Raw genomic sequence first — 22,038 nt, forward strand, 5'->3', positions numbered from 1 at the left:
ATGGTTTGGAATGAACAAAGGCACCTCTAGTGAATACGGTGTCTTAGTTCACTCCCATCTTCCTCCCTTCCAGTTACGGTTATGATGAGGTTCAGGTGTCCACCAAGTTATCAGAGACAGATACATTCCCTTTCCTCAAAAACAAATTTACCAAGGACGGGCGATGGCGTTCAATGGACTCCCTGGCAGCGTTGCAAGACGCTGTCACATTCCGCTCTTAGAGGCGAAGCTTAACACCTTAACCACACATCAGTGACACAAGCAGCAACACCACGCTTAAGGCTTTCGCCTCACCGCACTTTAGGTCAACAAAGTGCCCCCCTGATTTTTTTCTAGCTGTTGGAGGTTTTTTGGGCACTAATCCCAGACACTACACTACACCGCCAGTAACTTCAAAATGGTGGCAACCGATCCTTTTCGGTAGGGACATCACAAATGGAATTGACTAGCGGGAAAGTTTCTAAGTCCAATTTTACTGGCAATAAATGCGTCTTTGCAGCTGCAGATACACCAATATACCCAGAAAGAGCCAGGAAACCAATTTTTAGTGAGAACGGTATTTTTCCCTCAGCGCACTATCAAAAACAGCACGGCAGAAAAAAACTGCCTTCATTCAGTCAAATTCAGCGCTCGCCACTTGAGCCACACATGAACGAAAAAAAGAAAAAAAAAGTGCCCCCAGCACTCCTCACCTGATCGTCAACCATGAGGGACATCAGAGCAGGCAGAAACTTTGTGACGAGCTGCACATCCTGCACGAGAGTGAGATAGGCTCAAAACAAGTTCAGCCTACCTGCATACTCGGGATCTGAGCAATGCAATACCCGTCCAGAGGCTGCAATTATTTCTACACTGCATACACAATCTTGGATCCTATGGATGGGCAGCTAAACAATTCCCAGGACTCGGAGGGTGACGACAGAAAAGCATCTCCCGCAGTCACCGTCAACAAAGTTAGTAGCAGGTGGGTTCAATCCTAGCGTCAAGGCTAAAGGCCTTACTAATCAGCTAAGTTGTTACAGGTGTTAGGAAATACAGCTCAGACCATTAATAACGTAACCGCTCATAACATGGGGCCGCAGTATATGCACCTTTTAGCAAAAACTGCTTCACTTCCCACAGAGTTCAACGTATTGGTGTACTGGTTAATATGTGGCAGCGTGCAACCGGAGACCGAGTATACAGTCAAACCCACTTATAACAATACCGGTTATAACAATATATTGGATATAACAATGGTCAGTAGTGGCACCGTCAACTTTTGCGTGTGTTCTGTGGTATTTTCAGCACAACCCTGTTATAAAAATTATTGATTATAACAATGGTATTTCCATGGCACTTCAGTATTGTTATAAGTGGATTTGACTGTAGTGTAGTTTCTGGAAAGCCTTGCGGCCTGCGTACTGGCGTGGGCCCGTGGGTATCGGTGGGCGCGACAAGTGTGCTTCCCAGATTGCGCAACAAGGGGGCAACAGGCGGGACAGGGGAGCATTGTAAGTGTGGTTCAAGGAAACGCTGAAGGCAGAAGGGAGACAAAAAATAGAAGCCACAAAGCACGCATTTTTCATCTCACTCTATGATGTGCGTCCATTGGGCACACTGATTGGGCACACTGATTGGACAAAACTTGAATGCTTGTGACGTCAAGGCCAGACTTAGCAACGCAGTTAAATAGCAGTGCCAGACTAAAATAGCGCCGTTCGTTCATTCACTACGACGCTTCAACAAAAAGATCAAATAAACTTCTTTACTGCCTGCGATTGCAGTGTTGTGCATCTGATGCATTTTCAGGTGCACTTTGAAAGGTATGCTGGCCATACTGAATAAGCGAATGCATGGAAAAGCTATGTTTTGGTTACAGTGCAGTACCGCTTATACTAATGTGGATTTTCCCCGACTCCCGCGGTATGCGTTATAAGTGGTCTGTACTGTATACAACAGTGTACAGTGAAAGTTATGGCGCAATAAAATACATTTTAGGTGAACTGGAAGAGACAATGAAAATTCGTCTCATATGAAACCCTGCTATAAAGGATGCGTAAGCATTACAGGTGAACCAAAAAAATATCAGACACTTAGGCTCTGCCTTTCAGGGTATGACGCAATAACGTTATTGGGTCTCGTCAGTGGCTACTCTTGCCCACGTAGATACAGACACACGCATAGTCCAAGCTATACAAGCGTGTCTGTGTGGTCTAGCGGTAGTTCTTCGAAAACATAGCGCAAAAAGGACACGGACGACACACAAGTGGACAGGACGGGCGCTAACTTGCAACTTTATTTTTCGAAAAGCCACCACGTCTAATACATAGGAGCCGATCACCACCATCAAGCGATGAGCATGCGCAAAGAAGAGCACAATCAGCATTACAGCGTGTGAAAAATAAGCAAAAAATTACGACAAACTAACAAAATGAAAGCACGGTGCCGGGGGAACACTGAAAGAAAAGATATAAATCATGTACTGAAACTTACTGCAAAAAGCGCTTTTCAAGCTTGTCAAGGTTAAGAGCCAAACAAATAACGCGGCAAAAAGGGGAGATAAAAACAGATCGACTAAAAGATGAGGGGAGTGTACAAGGCTCCACACTAAGACAAGCACGTGGTGAAGAAAGACAGAATGACAATGGGGAAACTACATTTAAGGGCATGGCAATGGAAGTAAAAGATAGCAGAAAATTAGGCCGAAAACAGATAAGGGCTGTGATACTATACATAATCAAATGAAAAAAATGAAAAAGTTTAAAACTAGGAAACTAGGACACAATGAAATATATAAGAAAAAATACAGAAAGACCTAAACAGAAAAATGATAAAACCAGAAGTATAAAACACGAGTGTAGAGGTCTCCACGCTAAAACAACGAGGGGGGATGCAAATATGAGAAATGGAAATAACAAATGAAGTAAAAGTCAATAAAATGCCAAGGAATAAAAGCAGCAGGAAAACCCAAAGGAAAAGCGGAACCGTTCCAGTTCACAACAACCAGAAAGGGTGCTTACCACAAGCATTCTTGACACATGGTTCACACCTACAGATAGCCATCAAGGAATTCAACTTCACTGTCCAGTACAGTGAAAGCTCGTTAATTCGACCCCCGTTAATTCGGCAAATCGGATAATTCGACGCGCGCGCGAGGTCCCTACAATTATACATAGGAGTCTATGGGGCGAAACTCTCGTTAATTCGAACAAATTCTGCCGTGCGTCGGTTAATTCGACTTCACTCCGCAGCCCGCCAAGCCGGTGTGCCGAGAGCAAAAAGAAAAAAACACTGCCATGAGAGGCGCTACTGTACGGCTGATAGGCCATCCCTATGGTCATATCATCCATCCATCCATCCGTCCATCCATCCGAGGAAGCGAGTTAGCGGCGGCCGAAGCGGCTGGCGTCTTTTTTTTTTGTGCTTTGTTGTGTCGCAGCAGTCGCTATCACGGTTATTTACGGCGCCTTTTTTGGTAAATGCGCGCTTTGTCAGCGTGTTTACTGCGCTACTTGTTGTTGCTGTTTTGTTGCGACTGAGAGAAGGGTGAAAGGAAATCGCAAGGGATTGCCTACTGGCTCAGCCACCACCTCTGCCATGTGCAGATAGAGGAGAGTTAAAAGATCAGAGAAAAAGATAGAGAAAAGATAAGACACCCGTCCACCGTGCAGATAAGAGGAGAGTTAAGAGATCAGAGGAAAGATAAGACGGGGGGTCCGCTGTCCCCGCAGACGCTGGTTGAAAAAACAGATAAGCGGGGAGCGGCGCTCGCTTCACCTCCTCCCCGCGCTGCTTTCTGGGGGGTAGCGTGCAGGGCCTGCGTGCTCGCCTTCGTGTCCTGTCAGCTGCCGAGGATGAAATAATTGAAGTGACAGGCGCTGACAACGACGACGATTTACGATTGTGAGCAGTTGCACCAAATGCCGAAGTGCACGGTGAAAGAAGCCGAGAAGCCTTGTCCGTGCGGGAGGACTTCTGTGAACAAATCCCTGACGGCGCGTGTGCCGCGGAGCACCTGGCAGCTGTTAGAGCTATCGCAGTCGCTCAAATTCGCTCGAAAAAGCGGACGGTGATTACAGATTTCCTTGCCAACTAAAGGTATACGTCCTGTTGCGGCAAACATTGTTTTTTGTTGTTCATTCGATAATTCGACATTCGGATAATTCGACAATTTTTCGCGGTCCCGTCAGTGTCGAATTAACGAGCTTTTACTGTAATTGAATAGAAGGTGCGCTGACGCACTTTTTCCCAGCTTTTCTTATAAAATACGCCTCCATGACTTCACGCTCTGTTTTCCCTTTAGCTGATGTTAAGAATTCTGTTTTATCTATTTTTTGGATAGCATCCGCTCTCTTGGTCTGTGTCACATGCTTTGCAATGGTCGGCCAGGTTACTTCCTGACTTGTTGCGTACGCATAATCTATGTTCTCTGGCCCTGTCATTGAAGCATCTTCCTGTCTGCCCAATGTAATGACGCCCGCAACTGATAGGAATTCTGTACACAACGTTCGCCTTACATTCCGTAAACTTTGTTTGATGTTTCGTCGTGCCGGAAGCATAACGACGAAACATCAAACAAAGTTTACGGAATGTAAGGCGAACGTTGTGTACAGAATTCCTATCAGTTGCGGGCGTCATTACATTGGGCAGACAGGAAGATGCTTCAATGACAGGGCCAGAGAACATAGATTATGCGTACGCAACAAGTCAGGAAGTAACCTGGCCGACCATTGCAAAGCATGTGACACAGACCAAGAGAGCGGATGCTATCCAAAAAATAGATAAAACAGAATTCTTAACATCAGCTAAAGGGAAAACAGAGCGTGAAGTCATGGAGGCGTATTTTATAAGAAAAGCTGGGAAAAAGTGCGTCAGCGCACCTTCTATTCAATTACTGGACAGTGAAGTTGAATTCCTTGATGGCTATCTGTAGGTGTGAACCATGTGTCAAGAATGCTTGTGGTAAGCACCCTTTCTGGTTGTTGTGAACTGGAACGGTTCCGCTTTTCCTTTGGGTTTTCCTGCTGCTTTTATTCCTTGGCATTTTATTGACTTTTACTTCATTTGTTATTTCCATTTCTCATATTTGCATCCCCCCTTGTTGTTTTAGCGTGGAGACCTCTACACTCGTGTTTTATACTTCTGGTTTTATCATTTTTCTGTTTAGGTCTTTCTGTATTTTTTCTTATATATTTCATTGTGTCCTAGTTTCCTAGTTTTAAACTTTTTCATTGTTTTCATTTGATTATGTATATCATGGGAAGTAGTGGGGCCAGTTGGTTCATTTTTCAACTTAAAACAGTGCGCAGGGACAGGACACAGTCAAGAAACACACAGACACAGCACTGACTGACAACTGAGGAATTTACTGCTTTGCTTGCAATAAATACAGAAAGTATCGTCTAAAATACAAAGAAAGCCTTGAAATCGTCATTTTGTCACTTCTGTCGTCATTGCTTGTCCAGATAACCCATTTCTTTTTTCGTCAACGTTAGTGATGGTGTGCTTACGCAGGTGGAACGATTCTTTTGAATGATGAACGCTTCGTATATCTCTCGCATGAGCTTTCGGGGGTATCTTCTCAGAATATTGCAGCGTCGAAAGTGTGGAATGCATTCGCAGTCCGACACGTGTCCCGCTAGCTTGCTGCCATATCCTTTTTCGATGTTGCCGACGTGTTCCATGAGACGTATGTTGACGCAGCGTCCTGACTGCCCAACATATGACGCCCCGCATGACAAGGGGATCTTATAAACTACATCACTGTCGCATTCGGTGAATTTGTCTTTGTGCTTTGTTTTACAACGTGCTGTTTTTTCAGCGCCTTGGTTGACCATTTTGCACAACTTGGATAATTTGCTGGGCGCATTGAAAACTAAGTCCACTCCAGCTCGCGCCACCACTTTCTTTAGTGCGTGGCTGACACCGTGGACATATGGCATGACGGCTACCTTCCGCTCTACTTTTTTGGGGCTTCTTGGGGTTCGGTCGCCGGAACTCTTTCAGTAACTTGAAGCCAAGGCTACAGATGAGGTCGTCCGGGAAACCAGCTTCACGTAACCGTGTCAGCTGTGTCTGGACGCTTTGCTGCTGACGGTGAATGCAGGATCTATTCACGGCACTCCTCAATGCGCCTGTGGCCACAGCTCTTTTTACCAGTTTCGAGTGCGCCGATGAATATGGTAGCAGGCATTTTTTTGACCGCGGTGCATAACACCAGCACAGATGGGCTTCTTCGATGAATAGTCGTAGATCAAGGAACTGAAGCTGATTCTCCGTCGGTAATTCTTTGGTCAGTTCAAGGTCAGCAAGACCTTCACAGAAGATCTTGAAGATGCCGTCGACAACGTCCTTGTGACGGAGAATCAGCTTCAGTTCCTTGATCTACGAATATTCATCGAAGAAGCCCATCTGTGCTGGTGTTATGCACCGCGGTCAAAAAAAGGCCTGCTACCATATTCATCGGCGCACTCGAAACTGGTAAAAAGAGCTGTGGCCACAGGCGCATTGAGGAGTGCCGTGAATAGATCCTGCATTCACCGTCAGCAGCAAAGCGTCCAGACACAGCTGACACGGTTACGTGAAGCTGGTTTCCCGGACGACCTCATCTGTAGCCTTGGCTTCAAGTTACTGAAGGAGTTCCGGCGACCGAACCCCAAGAAGCCCCAAAAAGTAGAGCGGAAGGTAGCCGTCATGCCATATGTCCACGGTGTCAGCCACGCACTAAAGAAAGTGGTGGCGCGAGCTGGAGTGGACTTAGTTTTCAATGCGCCCAGCAAATTATCCAAGTTGTGCAAAATGGTCAACCAAGGCGCTGAAAAAACAGCACGTTGTAAAACAAAGCACAAAGACAAATTCACCGAATGCGACAGTGATGTAGTTTATAAGATCCCCTTGTCATGCGGGGCGTCATATGTTGGGCAGTCAGGACGCTGCGTCAACATACGTCTCATGGAACACGTCGGCAACATCGAAAAAGGATATGGCAGCAAGCTAGCGGGACACGTGTCGGACTGCGAATGCATTCCACACTTTCGACGCTGCAATATTCTGAGAAGATACCCCCGAAAGCTCATGCGAGAGATATACGAAGCGTTCATCATTCAAAAGAATCGTTCCACCTGCGTAAGCACACCATCACTAACGTTGACGAAAAAAGAAATGGGTTATCTGGACAAGCAATGACGACAGAAGTGACAAAATGACGATTTCAAGGCTTTCTTTGTATTTTAGACGATACTTTCTGTATTTATTGCAAGCAAAGCAGTAAATTCCTCAGTTGTCAGTCAGTGCTGTGTCTGTGTGTTTCTTGACTGTGTCCTGTCCCTGCGCACTGTTTTAAGTTGATTATGTATAGTATCACAGCCCTTATCTGTTTTCGGCCTAATTTTCTGCTATCTTTTACTTCCATTGCCATGCCCTTAAATGTAGTTTCCCCATTGTCATTCTGTCTTTCTTCACCACGTGCTTGTCTTAGTGTGGAGCCTTGTACACTCCCCTCATCTTTTAGTCTACCTGTTTTTATCTCCCCTTTTTGCCGCGTTATTTGTTTGGCTCTTAACCTTGACAAGCTTGAAAAGCGCTTTTTGCAGTAAGTTTCAGTACATGATTTATATCTTTTCTTTCAGTGTTCCCCCGGCACCGTGCTTTCATTTTGTTAGTTTGTCGTAATTTTTTGCTTATTTTTCACACGCTGTAATGCTGATTGTGCTCTTCTTTGCGCATGCTCATCGCTTGATGGTGGTGATCGGCTCCTATATATTAGACGTGGTGGCTTTTCGAAAAATAAAGTTGCAAGTTATCGCCCGTCCTGTCCACTTGTGTGTCGTCCGTGTCCTTTTTGCGCTATGTTTTCTAAGAACTGTTACCAACTAGCCCAAACCAAGCTACTGCTAGCGGTAGCGTGTCTCACTCACAAACCAAAGATCAGCGGTTCGATACCCAACTGATTACCCCAATTGTCTTGTCAGCTCAACTCATTTACTTTGTACACTGACATGTCCTAATGACGTTTGAGTCATGCTGTGATCTAATCACCTGTTTCCTAATCCTTCAGTCAATTTTCATTCCACAGCTCCACGTGTGGTGTCACAACCCTCTCTACCAATCCGGCTCCTCCGCACACACTGGCAACGGCCACTACACTGGATACTCCACTGCAAGACCTACTGAACTACAGATCTCCACACATGGCGGGGTCCTATGGAGCAGCGTGCGCCAACTTGCCTTAGCTTTTTGGCCGTTGAGGGCAGTCGGCTGAACTCATCGTCTGCTATGATCATCAACGTTTGCCTCTTCATGCACATTATTTCATACATTTGATTTGTCTTTCTCTGCTATCTTAACATCAACAATGAAAATAGCCATAATAACGACTTTTTTCACTCTGGAGGAGTATAAAAAACGTCTTCCTTTTTGTCCGCTTTCTTTTCGTCGGCACCAGCGTCTGTTGCACAGATAAATGGATGATAATGATTACGTGGTCATGTTAGAAATAAAATCATGTAGGAGGCCATTTTCTCAAGAGGTATACATTAGCGCCACGCCGCCCGTAATGTTTCTATCCTAGCGGCAAAAGGCATGAGCTAGAACATGCGCGCTGGAGCAGGGCCATTTGCGCAGGTCTGTAGTTCAGTAGGTCTTAGTTCCACTCAACGGGACCTTTTGCATTAACATATCTACGTGAAAACAACGAACAGATGATAACTGCAAAAAGAGAGCATTAAGTGCACAACGCACGAAGTGAGCTGAACGGTGCAGGCCACAAAGCAGGATCATGTCACGGAAATTTCGCCTGCAGAACCTAGTTGGCCCAGCAGAGGGTAAAACTGCTCGACCCTGATGACTGAAAACACCACCATTAATGCCACCCAGCAGAAAAAATTCAGGGGGCATGTTGCTGGCCTAAAGTGCAGTGAGGGGAAAGCCTTCAGCGTGGTGTTGCTGCTTGTGTGATGCGTGGTTAAGATGTTAAGCTTCGCCAAGAGTGGCACCTTGCTCATTAGTAAATTGGTTTTTGAGGAAAGGAAATGTATCTGTCTCGCATATCTTGGTAGACACCTGAACCTCGCTGTAAGGGAAGGGAGGAAGATGGGAGTGAACGAAGACACCGTATTCACCAGACGTGCGTGCCTTTGTTCGTTCCAAACCATCGAGCTGGCATGGCGAAGTGGTAGCATGCTCGTCTCGCACTCCGGAGACCCTGGTTCGATTCCCGAACTCGACCAATTTCCTACTCGGTTTTATTCACTTATCTGGCCTGACTGGAAAGGTTAATTAGGCTAACTGCTTAACTATTATTACTCAATTAGTCATTCGAATGCCGTCGATTAAGTAATGATTGGCATATGCCCATATAAGGCACGTAACCGAAACGCGGACATGGCTGCTAATGACAGTATGAGGCATTAAAGGCTTTCGCCTTAAAATGTTTGCGGGTGAGGATTCCCCGGACAGTGCCTCAGAGCAACCACTGTCAGTCAAGAGCGTTGTCAGGGTGGCGGGGGGGAAGGGACGAAGTCAGCGTACACACCAGCTTGGGCTCCCTGTACTGCTGGGTGCTGATCATGTCCCAGGCCTGGAGGCCCAGGGAGAGCATGCGCAGCACCAGCACCAGCACCTGGTGGTCCTGTGGGCAGAAGGGGAGAAAAAAAGAACAACACCGGTGCATCTTCACACCAGCACAAGCCACAGACACAAGAGTGCTTTCCTCCCCTCTTGTGCAGGACGAAATCAAACAAAGGCACGCAGTGCAATGGTGTAGCAGACACTGCTCGGAGATGACCGCTTTAGTATTTGCCACTTCTGAGCCCCAACATATCAATTTTTTTTTTTTTTTTATTGCTACTGCCCATCCTCTGAAACGTTCCTGCCCATTAGGCACTCCGCAGGCACTGTTGCTCGCCAGTGTATAGGAAACTCCAAAATGAAAGGGAAGAGCGATTTTATGCACAACAATAAGCTTTGGGGCAGTCTCTGCACTGAAGTAGATAATGTCTTCTGGATGCTGTCCCTCCAGGAGCAAACTGCAGTGTAATCCGCTTATAATGATACCAGATATAAAGATCAAGATTTATCAGTTCTCCCATTGCCCTAATGTAAGTATAAACCATGTATAACGACAAAATTATCAGCAAAATAACGGATACAACGATAAGAGATTGGCTGCCCGGATGGCGATGGTGAAGACCAAATAACCAAACCTATCCAAGCCAGTCCGTCCGATTGTCTCCTTTTCAAATCCAGGACGGTGCCTTTCGTGGCGGCGGAGGACTGGTTGGTTGTGACAGCGATGCCCGGTGCATCTACATCAGGCCACAAAAACTTGCTTTCGGTCGGAAAATGATCTCCGTGGTACTGTTGGTGTCTATTTTATTGGGGGCTTCAGAGAATCTCAAATATCACTCATGAATATGTGCACATTCTTACGGGGTGCATGGCGGTTCCTCCACGATTGGTCGGCTACTTTCGAAATTTCAGAAAAGAATTGCTCAGCTCAAGGCGCCTCGAACTGGGATCCTTGCAACCTTTGGGGTTCCTTGGAGTGCGTTTTGAGCTCCTCAAGCACCTAAACTCATGCATGCCTCAACCTTGGCATCTCTTTCACCCACCTAATCTTGGGGCCAATCCTATCGTAACTGCTCGCAGCAGACTGCTAGATTCTCAACTCAGTCATTTTGGTTTGGGCCATTTTTTTTTAAATGAGTGGCTGAGAGTCTGCACGCTTCTCTCTGAACGCATGTTAGGCAAGGGGGGCCACAGACTAAGGCACACAGGTTCCCTTAGCAACCTCTCGAAAGCAGCTCAGGGTTCCCCCAAAGATGAGAACAGTGAGAACCCATTGCTGAGCTTAGAGGTGCACCCGGGAACCAGAGAAAAATGGGCACAAAAGCCAGCTGGTCTGACGCCACCTCCAGGCTGGCATTGCTAAGAAAAAAGGTTTTGAAGAAGTTTAGAGTTGAGTTGTGAAAGCACAGCGCCACCAGTGACTAAAAGTTCTTCCAAAATATCACTATGCGCTCACCCTAGGAAGCCCCTCGACGTTGATGAGGTGGTTGATGATCTTCATCGCCGACTGGGCCAGGAAGTTGATGGCGTATGGATCACAGAGTGTCATTGATAGGTCCCTGCAGTGGCAAGATCGAAGCCATTCAAACTTCTGCCCTCTGCTCTCCCCGTTAGTTAAACATTTAGTTAAGATCTGTAAAAATATTTTCGTTAATTGCACAGAACTGAAAGCAGAGATTAGTGCCACACAAGCTTGGCATGAGACTCGAGAGCTATTTCAATGGCCTTTGAGATTTACTGGGCAGCAGCAACTCAACTCCTCTGAGTTCAAGAGTGACAGAAAACCAAGAAGGCTCCCTCTGCTCTATGGCCACTGAAACTGGCCGTGTACTAACAGGGGTATAAAAGCTGCGCTCTACAATGGCAATTGCTAAGCTCACTCAGACGTCGCGCAGCTACAGAGGGGCAAAGTGGATGCAGTAGGTGGAGAAACGCTGACCTCTGAGCGTGCAAAAAGTGACGACAGGAGAGAGGAAGGCACGAAGACACCGAAATTCAAATTCTGACTGCAGATAGCTCAGCTTCTACGAAAAGCATCGAAAAAATTCTTGCTGCTGGATATTCGTGAAGGAGCACCCCCTTAAAGGGACACTGAAGAGGATTCTGAACTTGTCTTTTTGCCGCGGGAACTTGATCTACGCGTTCCTAGCATTCTTAGAAACTGTGACTTATTGCCCTGTGTGGCCGATTTCCCCAATTAAATCGAATTAACGTCCGGCTCCCGCCTTTTTTTTTTAATTCTCCCTCGTACGGTGGGCGGAGTTGACCAACGCGTGGAGCACCTTTCACCCAGTCCCGTGGAGGCTTTGCTTTCGCTTTATTTTGTTTTTTAGGTTTCCATGAATAAGTAGTTTCATTCGCAGATAATATAGCCGCAAAATAAGCCCAAAGAAATAAAAATACACGCGGACTATTTGCTACTACGGACTACTACATATTACTCCGCCGATGTCAGAGCGGCAAGCCGCCACGGGACTGGGTAAAATGCGCTCCACGCGTTGGTCAACTCCGCCCACCATACGAGGGAGAATTAAAAAAAAAAAGGTGGGAGCCGGACGTTAATTCGATTTAATTAGGGAAATCGGCCACACAGGGCAATTGATCGAAGTTTCTAAGAATGCTGGGAACGTGTGGATCAAGTTCCCGCGGCAAAAAGGCAAGTTCAGATTCCTCTTCAGTGCACCTTTAACATTACACCCTTACTGAACAGTGCTGCAGAGGCATTTAAACGCCCTTTAGCTGGCACGAAAAAAGCAGTCTTGGTTATGAAGATGTAACTAGGGAGGGCTTAGCGCAGTCAACACTGGGTAAACAGCCCAAAGTCAGAAAAGAAGAAAAAAAATTGCTGGCGGCTTGGCATTGCTAAGCATGGAACATTGTGTGAAAGCTGTTTTTTGCAGGTGGACACCAATGGCACATACCTGAAGATGCGACTGAGGTGTCCACTGACCCTGGGAGCCAGTTATGTGCTTTTCCTTTCCTCAAATCAACGGAGTCTATAACATTGTCAATGCCAATGCCAATGAACCCAATGAACGCCGGCTGCCTATTGCCCCAGTGTTGCGTTTCTGACAAAACATCGCCAATGCAAATGCAAGCAGCGTACATCTCTCTCCAACTACAGCCATGTAGCTCAAAGTGCAGTTCAGGTGTCCACTGACTCAAGGAACCGGTTGTGTGTGTTTCCTTTCCTTTCGTGACTTTTGCGCAACAGATGGAGATTGGTGAAGATGACGACATGCAACGCACAGCATGAGAGTCTGTTGCAGTAGTTTAACGCGAGGCATGATCACCTGTGGTGATAGCATAGTGCTTTCATGCAGAGGCCAACGAAGCTGACCTGTTTGCACCATGTGGGGTTCAGGCCGGCTTCCGCTTTGTCCCAAGTGTCCCCTTGAATTCATGCTCCTCTTCCAGGGGCCAAACACGCTTCACTAGGAAGCGTCCTGTTCGCCGACTACCTTTGGCATGATGCTAATGTTCCATGCCATCCTGTGCCCCATTCCCTTGTGCATCCCACCTGACGATGTTCTCAAGGCATAGAACAACTGCCTAGACAGTGTTTAAAAGTCCCCGTAACAGATTATACAGTAAGTGGAGAACGCCCAATGGCCAATATGGCAGAGGCACACACCCCAGCACCTGTTCCTGGCCCCGCTTGATGCTGTCGAGGAAGCCCTGCAGCTCCCGGGACCGCTTGGTGTCCACATTCTTCTCCCGGATGCAGGCGTCCAGGCACCAGGTGAACTTGTGGCAGGGGTCCACAGCCGTGATGTCCTGGATCTGCAGAGCAGTCCCAGCACCACGACGCCAAATTAGATTCAAAGGAAAGAGATTAACTCGGGACCTTGAAATGAAGGCTCACAGGAATATGAAAACTAGTTCGTTGGCCAATCAGTTGGTCCGAGGGCTCTGACATCTTGAAGCTGCATGCAGGCTACGAAGAACGCCACAGTACGGGGCACCTGATTGACTTTAACCACTCGGGAGATTTTAACCTCCTGAGGATTTGCTGCATAGCACATGACAATTATTGCCAAGAATAAGAACTTCTACGCAGTAAAACACGGCACCACGGTCTACCTTTTCTGTCCCAGCCAAAAGGTGGGTGCCATGAGGAGGAATGAACAAGCTGGCAACCATGATGTCAAGGCACAGTTTGGCCATGAAATCTCAGTCAACAAGCAAAGCATGTGTCACACAGGAACAATAAACAACAGCCCCAGCTTTTCAATAGAGGCCCGTGTACTGTGCGATGTCAGTGCACGTTAAAGAACCCCAGGTGGTCGAAATTTCCGGAGCCCTCCACTACGGCGTCCCTCATAGCCCGAGTCGCATTGGGACGTTAAACCCCCATAAACCAACCAACCAAGAGATATGAGAACCAGTTTAGAGTAACATCACAGCCATGGGCAAGTTGCCGGCAATAAAAGCAACCCTCAATGAGCCAGGGGAAAAACCCGCATCACGGTACCAAGCTTTTCAGCGAACCAAGGAATCTAGAAGCCAGGCCTCAACCTCTGCCTTCTACCCCAAACATGCTCAGATTTCACTCCCTCCCAGTGCAAGAAGCAGCAGCCACACAGTTTCTCAAGATTAGCTCGGTGGAAAGGAGGCGCCACTGTCTATGCAGTTACCACAAAGAGCCCTTTATCCACCACAGGAACACCAGGAACAGGAGACTTCTCGTTTCGCGTGGCTAGTGTTGGGCCAAAAATATTTATGCAGCTGCGGAATCGTAACTCTCCTCTGTATATCGATAAATTCCTTTAAAAGTGCGCATTTCACAAATCTTATCAATTTAATGCAAGTGAAGGTTCTGAGTTAGGCTCGTATAAAAACTTTTACAAGCCTTATCAGAGGTATGCCTCGACAAGAGCTGCATTGACACAATTGAATTCATGTTTCCTGGCCAACAATAGCCAAACCAAAATGCGCAACATCTTCTCGGCATTTCTGCACCTCTCCGCGTGGATGAACCACCGCAGTGGCACTTTTCTGTCCAGGTAATTTTCAGAAGTGCTATGGCAACAGCAACAGGCACAAAACCCTCCTCCCAAGAGGGCCTACAGACCTCATTCATACACTGTGACACAAGGTGATCACATGACCCTCCAACACCTGACTGCTTCTTACAACAGAACTTACAATAGAACTAAGTTACGTTTCCGCCCACACCGACCACCCACAAAAAGCGCGAGAGTACAATTCCCGAATTAACACATTCAAATATAGTTTTTTCCCACAAACAATACATGACTGGAACAGTCTGCCTGCACAAATTGCTGCTTCCCCTCCCACATCTTTTTACAACGCTTTGCAAAACCACCTGTTAATACAACTGTATTAAGTTAAAATGACTGTCAGTATCACTGACAATATCAGTGTAGCAATAGTTCTTATCCCAGTGCATTGTGTTCTAGTTTTGTGTTGCTAAAACAGTGCTGTATTTTTAAACATCGCTCTCTCCGCGTGTTATTCTTTCTGCAACGTTCTTTTCATTTTTCCTCCCACAGTCCATGGGTTTTCTCAGTATATTGCCACGTATCATTGTAGTGTCCGTTCGTTCGCGCTCAAGCAAGCAGGAAAGGGGTGTTATCATTTTTGTTCGTGATGCGAGAAGTGACCGGACTAATCTCAATTGATCACAGCCATGAACAGCTCCATCTACGTGTTTCCAGATTACTCTAGATGATCTCGACCTGTTATCTCGAAGTTTCCTTGCCGGCTTTAAATTGAACGATGCTGCGAGCAGAGGGCATTTGTAGTTCGACGACTGACAAGCACGTTTGTTGCTTACGCCGCCGCCGAGTGATTCAGCTCTTTTGCAGGCGCAAGTTAGCCCAAATAAAGAGCTTCGTTTCCAAGTCTTGTTTGTTGGTGTCCTACTGACCGCTAAACTGCCGTCACTACATTGTGACAATATTATCAATTGCCTCAATTACTGTATCTCATCTGTTGGTTTTATGATGCTTCCCCTTTACAACAATGCCCCAGTGAGGGCGCTCTAGGTATTTTGTATAAATAAATGTATAAATAAACTACTCCTTCAGTCACACTTAAAGAAGCCATACAGAATTGTCTCAATTACCCAAAAGTCAAATCCTTGAACAGCCCCCCCTCTACCCTAACCCAACCCAAAAAAATTCCCAAAAGCTATTTGTATGACAGAAAATTTATTTGGTAAAAAAGCTGGCCACGACAACTATCTTTAATAGTTTCTTTGAATGCTTTGCTGCATGCAATGGCAGTTATGTCAAAGCACGACCACTCCAGAATGGTAAGGACCTACACAGCCTCTGCTGCAGTGTACGCTGTTAGCACGTAGAACTGTCGCACATGCCAGATCATTGCATAAACAGCGGGCAACATGTGACAAGCAACCATCTAGACTGAGGGAAAACGCATGCCAGTACCAAAATGGCAAACTGCCAACAGTCCGAACAAAAAAAAAAAACAGCGATGTGCCAATCAGCAGCCAGAATGACGAGTTGAACAAGCTGATGCCTTTAATCAATTCATTCATGAATGCCCAAAATTCAAGCCAGAGACGCAGATGGAAACTGGCTGGAACCGCGTCGACAGTGCACGCTGTGTGGAATCTCAAATTAGCAATGTTCCAACTAATATTGCTCCCAGAAGTACCGAGACGATGAAGTAGCAGCAGTATTACTAGTCCTAGACTACAACTGCAACTTTAACTCAGCCTGACGATGATAAACCAGACGCATACTAATGATCCAGCTCAGCAAAGGAGTCGTGGAAGCACTGGTAGCTCTCAAACGTACATCAACCTAGTCAAATAGGCCCAGCTACGCAACACCTTTGTATATTTTTAACTCCTAACAAGAACTGTCATCTACGCTGTTTATTTTCCACTGAAGATCGTGGACGACAACAGATCAGATCATCAAACGGTTTGGTTTGGTTTATGGGGTTTAACGTCCCAAAGCGACTGAGGCTATGAGAGACGCCGTAGTGGAGGGCTCCGGAAATTTCGACCACCTGGGGTTTTTTAACGTGCACTGACATCGCACAGTACACGGGCCTCTAGAATTCCTCCTCCATCGAAATTCAACCGCCATGGCCGGGATCGACCCCGCGTCTTTCGGATCAGCAGCTGGGCACCATAACCACTGAGCCACTGCGGCGGCTCATCAAACGAGACTGCCTCCTTAAAAAATATTTAAAAAAGACAGAAAATGCATGAAAAATGAAAGCACCTCTTTCTGCCAAACAAGAAAACCACAGAGTCACACAAGGCCTCACAATTGAAAAATTATAGAGGGAACTTAAGACTGCCTAGGAGCTCTGAATGTGAAAGCATTGATAGGTCATTGTGGGCTACCAGTTAACTATATTTGTTTACTAGCTAGTACTAGTTAGTATGCAATAGTGATGTCTGAAAGGCATTTCCAGTAAAGGCCTTTAGGTCAAAGGACCTTAGGGTGAAGGCGTTTAGGAAAGACCACAAGACAACAGCGTCGGTATAAAGCATCTATAAAGCATCTATAAAGCACCCAAGCCAGATCTCATGGTATCAGTTCCAGTCTGATGACATCACTCCTGGTTCCGGGACTACTGAGATGTCGCAGTGAATTGTCACAGCCTGGGGTCTAAACTCATTTCAGAAGAAATTTTTTTTTCTTTCTTTCCTAATGATGTAAACAGCATAGGTTCCGGGTCCGTTTCTCGTGGATGGTTGGTCACCGCTGGGTTTTCTGACTGACAAGCCACATAACGCTTTCACATTAATATTTCTTTTTTCTATCAACAGCAAAAAAAAAAAAACTGCCATCGGCATCACTTCAGCCGAAACTGAAGACAGTGCGCCCCCGCGGTCGTGCCGACGGTTTGCCCACCTCGAGGTCGTGCAGGGCCATCAGGAGCTCCACACGCAGGGTGCAGTAGTGGACGTTGCGCGTCCGCAGGAACAGGGTGCGCACAAACTGGAGCACCATGTCGTAGAGGACCACATTGCGGCCCACCATCACTAGCAGCTGCTGCAGGACGGCCCCCTGGCGGCGCTGCTTGGGGGAGGAGCCAAAGAAGGAGGAGGCCTCCCCTCCACCTGACCCTCCCACAGCTGCAGAGGAGGATGAGGAGGAAGAGGAAGAGGAGGAAGAAGAAGAGGAAAGGGGGCTCCACAGGGCCTCCTCTTTCTCCCGGATGTACTGGGAGAGCAGGGGAAGCACCTCGTCCCCAAAGAGGCTCTGGTGCTCCTGCCAGATCTGGCGCTTCACCTGCACCCACCACCACACACAGCAGGGGTTTCAGTTGTTGCAAGCTGTACTCCATTTCGTACATAGCAGGCAACACTTCAGAGGTTGCTGAAGCAGTGCGTTTCCGAAACTACATTACTCCACCACGTATCATTCCTTCTTCTCTAAACTCCAGACATTGTTTGGGTGCATACAAATAGCGGTATGAAACGATGTAGTAGCATTGAAAATCACAGTCAAAGCTGTGAGGCGCTCAGTGTTCGGCCTCTCTGGCTGTAATTTTCATTAACTGCTTTTTGGGCACGGATTTGGTAGAAGCGCCCTACCAATCGCGTATCATACCACCACGGGAACTTTTTGCTTCTCGAAATCTCGACAAGTCGCAGGACGAAAATGTGGCAGAAGGTAAAACGAAGTCCAGGAGGCGCCAGTCACGGCACTTACGATTTGTCGCTACTAAATATGTTTGTGTCCGCTTTGGTTGTGGTTGTATGTTGTTGTGGTTGTATGGCGAACTACTTTTTCCGTGTGGACTTATCCTTGCAAACAGGCGCACTAGCTTTGGCAGCGTTGGCTGCTATGTATGAAACGGAGTATACTAGTACGGTTAGCCTCGCAACTATTCCACCAGCAATCGCTCCATCATAGTAGTGACACTTAATACTGACTGCAAGAGTTTTGGCACAGACGTGCGATCTAGCACAACTATACTCCGTTCTGTACATGGCACTCAGCATGCCAAAGCTAACGCACCTGGTCGCGTAGGCTAAGTCCACGCCCAAAAAGTGGTTCTCCACACAACCAAACCGAACGCAGGCACATTTTGTTGCGACAAATCTCAAGTACCATGACTAGCAACCTCGGGCACTTTGTTTTAGCTCTTGCAACAATTTTTTCGCCCTGTGACTTGCCACAATTTTGAGAAGTAAGAATGACACGTAGCAGTATGATACGCGGTTGGCAGGGTGAATTGCTGAGACTCCATCTGCACCTAACATGTAGTTCCCACTCAGTGAAAATTTTTGACAAAGGGTATGGACACTGAGTGCCTCACAGCTACAACCGTAAAATATACAGCTCTTTGTTTTCGTCCAAACAATCACTAAGGCTTCGGGAAGAACGAATGATATGTGGTGGAATGATACGGTTGTGCTGGCACACTACCTCTGCAGCCTCTGTAGCACTGACTACACATAAACTGAGCATACACCACTAAGCACATGAACACCGACAATAGTCATCAACTGGGGCTCAGTTGACACTCATAGTGAATCAAGGGTATACCTCCCATCAGAGGCAAACGCACTGAAAGCGGCCACCGTATCCCCGCAAACTTCTTAATCTCATGCGCCCACCTAACTTTCTGCCGCCCCCCGCTATGCTTGACTTCTCTTGGAATCCACTCCGTTACCCTTAAGGACCAGCGGTTATCTTGCCTTCGCATTACATGCCCTGCCCAAGCCCATTTTTTCCTCTTGGTTTCGACTAGGATGTCAATAACCCGCGCTTGTTCCCTCACCCACTCGGCCCACTTCCAATCTCTTAGCGTTACACCTATCATTTTTCTGTCCATAGCTCGCAGCATTGTCCTTAACTTAAACTGAACCCTCTTTGTTAGCCCCTACGTTTCTGCCCCATAGGTGAGTACCGGTAAGATACAGCTGTTGTATACAGCCACTTTTTAAATTCACTTGCATAGAAATGGGCACAGGAATCGAACCCGCAACCTCGTGCTCAGTAGCAGATCACGGCTGTTCAGCCAGCACAGCGGGTGTGAAGTGTGGTGATCTAGCAGAGGCACACTATCAGAAGGCTGCCAATTTAGGGGTACCAAATTCTCTTGCGCAAGCAACACGTAAAAAAAATAAGGTTCACAAATGCATTGCTATCAAGCAGTGGCATGCAAAACGAGGCACATGAAGACGTTCACAAGACGTCTTGTGTAACAACACACACTGTACACACTCGACAACGGAGCATCGTGCTCTAAGCAAACCATTTCCACAACGTTCCCTGTCCGTACGCAATCGGTAAAAGCACATGCGAGTCTGCTCACCTGCACATCGCATTCTTTGTAGAGGGTTTTGTCGTTGACGAGCTGCTTCAGGTATTTTTCTTCCACGTGATCCATGTTCTTCAATATGCACATAACCACCGGGCGAAGTGCCGGCACCTGCAAGGATGATAGAGACCCGAGTGCTCGTTTTATAACTTTTCTCGCAACAACAGAGCACACGACTTGACTTATGGGGGTCTCAAAGCGACTCAGGCTATGAGGGTCGCCGTAGTGGAGGGCTCCGGAAATTCTAAAGCATTTCACAGATTCCTACCTTGATGACCGGAAAACTTTTCTGCAGCATCTCCTTGAGTTTCTTCTCCTTCTCACGGCCCTCCTGCTTGCCCAGGTTTTCGATCTGCTGTAGAAGCCGCTCCTTGAGCTCCTCCCGGACCGAAGTGTGGAAGTCGAGCCGGCAGACTCCGTGCAAGTCTAGCAGCGGCAACATGGGACGCAGAGAGGGCAACAAGATCCCGTTCTCCTCTTGAAACTCCTCTATCGCACGCAGCGGGTCCGAACAATTGGTCAGGGCTTCGCGCAGGAACTCCCGACCCGGAATGCCCACTTCTTCCAGACCGGCCATGGCGCACCGACGATCGCAACTCGAGCTAGACGCAGCAGCGTTCGATCAAGCAAACACAGACGCGAAGCTCGGCTGGTAACCCCCCAAACACCCCAACCCGTCCTTTTCACTCGCTTCTTAGACGGCCTGCCTCGGCTGCTGCGTAGGGAGCAGGCTGTACCGGCGCTTGATGAGGATCCGGTACTTGGAGTAGGGGTCGGCGGGGGAGAAACGCGACGGATGAGCCGAGATCGTGGGCTTCCCGTCCGGCGACAGGGACTTCAGAGTGTACACCCGGTTGCCGCTCTCGTCGAGGTAGTACATGAGAAGCATTTTACGAACTGAAGATGTGGTGACTTGGCCGAGAAACGCACCCAAAAAAGATCAGTGCCACAAAACGACGCTCGATCAGCAGCGTTTCCAACCACGAGGTCGTGTCAACAACAATGATGATGGTGATGGTGAGCGAAAACCTAAGAAGAGAAATATACTAACAATAATTACCTACACTATTCTCGGGTAGAACAAGTTGACACGAAGCTGCCAACAGCGCTGCATTTTATTGCACATGAGCTTCCATTTGAAACAGCTGCTTCCTCCAACCACTTTCACCACCAGGGCATAAGCACTCATCATCATCATTTTTGTGCTGTCTGCTACACATTTGGACAGCGGCTCCGTAAATTCGTGCTATCTAAATAAAAGCACTACGTTGAACCTTCTTCACGACATACTTATCATAAGTTAGGTTACGCGACACTGTGCAGATTGCTTTGCCTTTATACCGACTGTTGCGTAAATCAATGAAAATCGGGAAAGAATTACCTAATTTCGCACAGATGTCGTATTTGATAGGCAGTTTTGTTTTATACTACATTTAGGTGGGGTACTTGTCTGATTCGGTCAGAATTATTTGGAAATCCCCCTTGCCTGCGGCGACGGAGAACCAAAACCGAAAGACTTCGCAGCAATGGTACCCGTGGCGCCATCTCACAACCATCGGAGAAACGAACCCTCTAAAACAGAGGACGGGAGAGATTGCGCGGTTGCTTTAAAAGAACTTTCTCGGCTACGTTAAATAGGGCCACCTCCTGGTGATCTACAGACATTCAGAAAAAGAACAAAAGGATCTATCCTCCTCTGGATAGATCGCTTAGCTCGGCTGAGGCCTATGACTGGAGAAGACTCCAAGCTAGAAACTTCGCATCCCCGCTCTGGAGGAGCTGGACAGGAGGTGACACGAGGGATGATGCGGAGGTGTGCGAGTTCTGCGGGCATACCGCTACACTCGAACACATACTATGGAGATGCCCCAGTGCCCCAGGATATGGCAGAATCAATAATGGAGAGGAATGGGAGACCATACTCAGAAGCGCCGACCTTAGCATACAACGATACGCTACCCGCCTGGCAGCAGAAGCTGCGCGACTATACCGTTGCTAGTCTTCCAGCTGCGACGCTGCCCCTCCCCGGACGCCTGCGTGCGGACCCGGAGGGGCACGGGTCTTCTTCTGGCGGAAATAAAGTTTCTTCACTCACTCCTGGTGATCTAGTTACCCCTCGTTCTCTCGAGCGATGGGCTGGCTAGCTCTGACCCCAGAACGCAACTTCTGGCGGTGGAGTGGGCTGACAAAGTCGTCGAGGGCTAC

General features: G+C 47.3%; 1 protein-coding gene and 1 pseudogene across 2 annotated transcripts in view; both read right to left on the minus strand.

Annotated features, from left to right (window-relative positions):
- The window catches only part of LOC149345911 (negative elongation factor B-like), a 37,737-nt gene extending 17,327 nt beyond the window's left edge, over window positions 1-20,410 (minus strand). Inside the window, exons 1-7 of one of the 2 annotated variants that reach the window (XM_089586275.1) lie at window positions 20,102-20,410; window positions 19,828-19,944; window positions 17,412-17,792; window positions 13,184-13,332; window positions 11,006-11,108; window positions 9,515-9,610; window positions 693-752 (exon numbers count right to left, since the gene is read on the minus strand). In XM_089586275.1, coding sequence (XP_089442401.1) covers window positions 693-752; window positions 9,515-9,610; window positions 11,006-11,108; window positions 13,184-13,332; window positions 17,412-17,792; window positions 19,828-19,944; window positions 20,102-20,410 — 1,215 coding nt within the window. The remainder of the gene's footprint in view (window positions 1-692; window positions 753-9,514; window positions 9,611-11,005; window positions 11,109-13,183; window positions 13,333-17,411; window positions 17,793-19,827; window positions 19,945-20,101) is intronic. The other variant, XM_089586277.1, reaches the window with a different exon arrangement.
- A 117-nt stretch (window positions 20,411-20,527) lies between these two features.
- LOC149345912 (H/ACA ribonucleoprotein complex subunit 3 pseudogene) lies at window positions 20,528-20,851 on the minus strand (annotated as a pseudogene).
- Window positions 20,852-22,038: the final 1,187 nt, after the last annotated feature.

The sequence above is a fragment of the Amblyomma mixtum genome, chromosome 4, assembly GCF_055824585.1.
Source record: "Amblyomma mixtum isolate Tamu chromosome 4, ASM5582458v1, whole genome shotgun sequence".
NCBI classification, from domain to species: Eukaryota; Metazoa; Arthropoda; class Arachnida; order Ixodida; family Ixodidae; genus Amblyomma; species Amblyomma mixtum.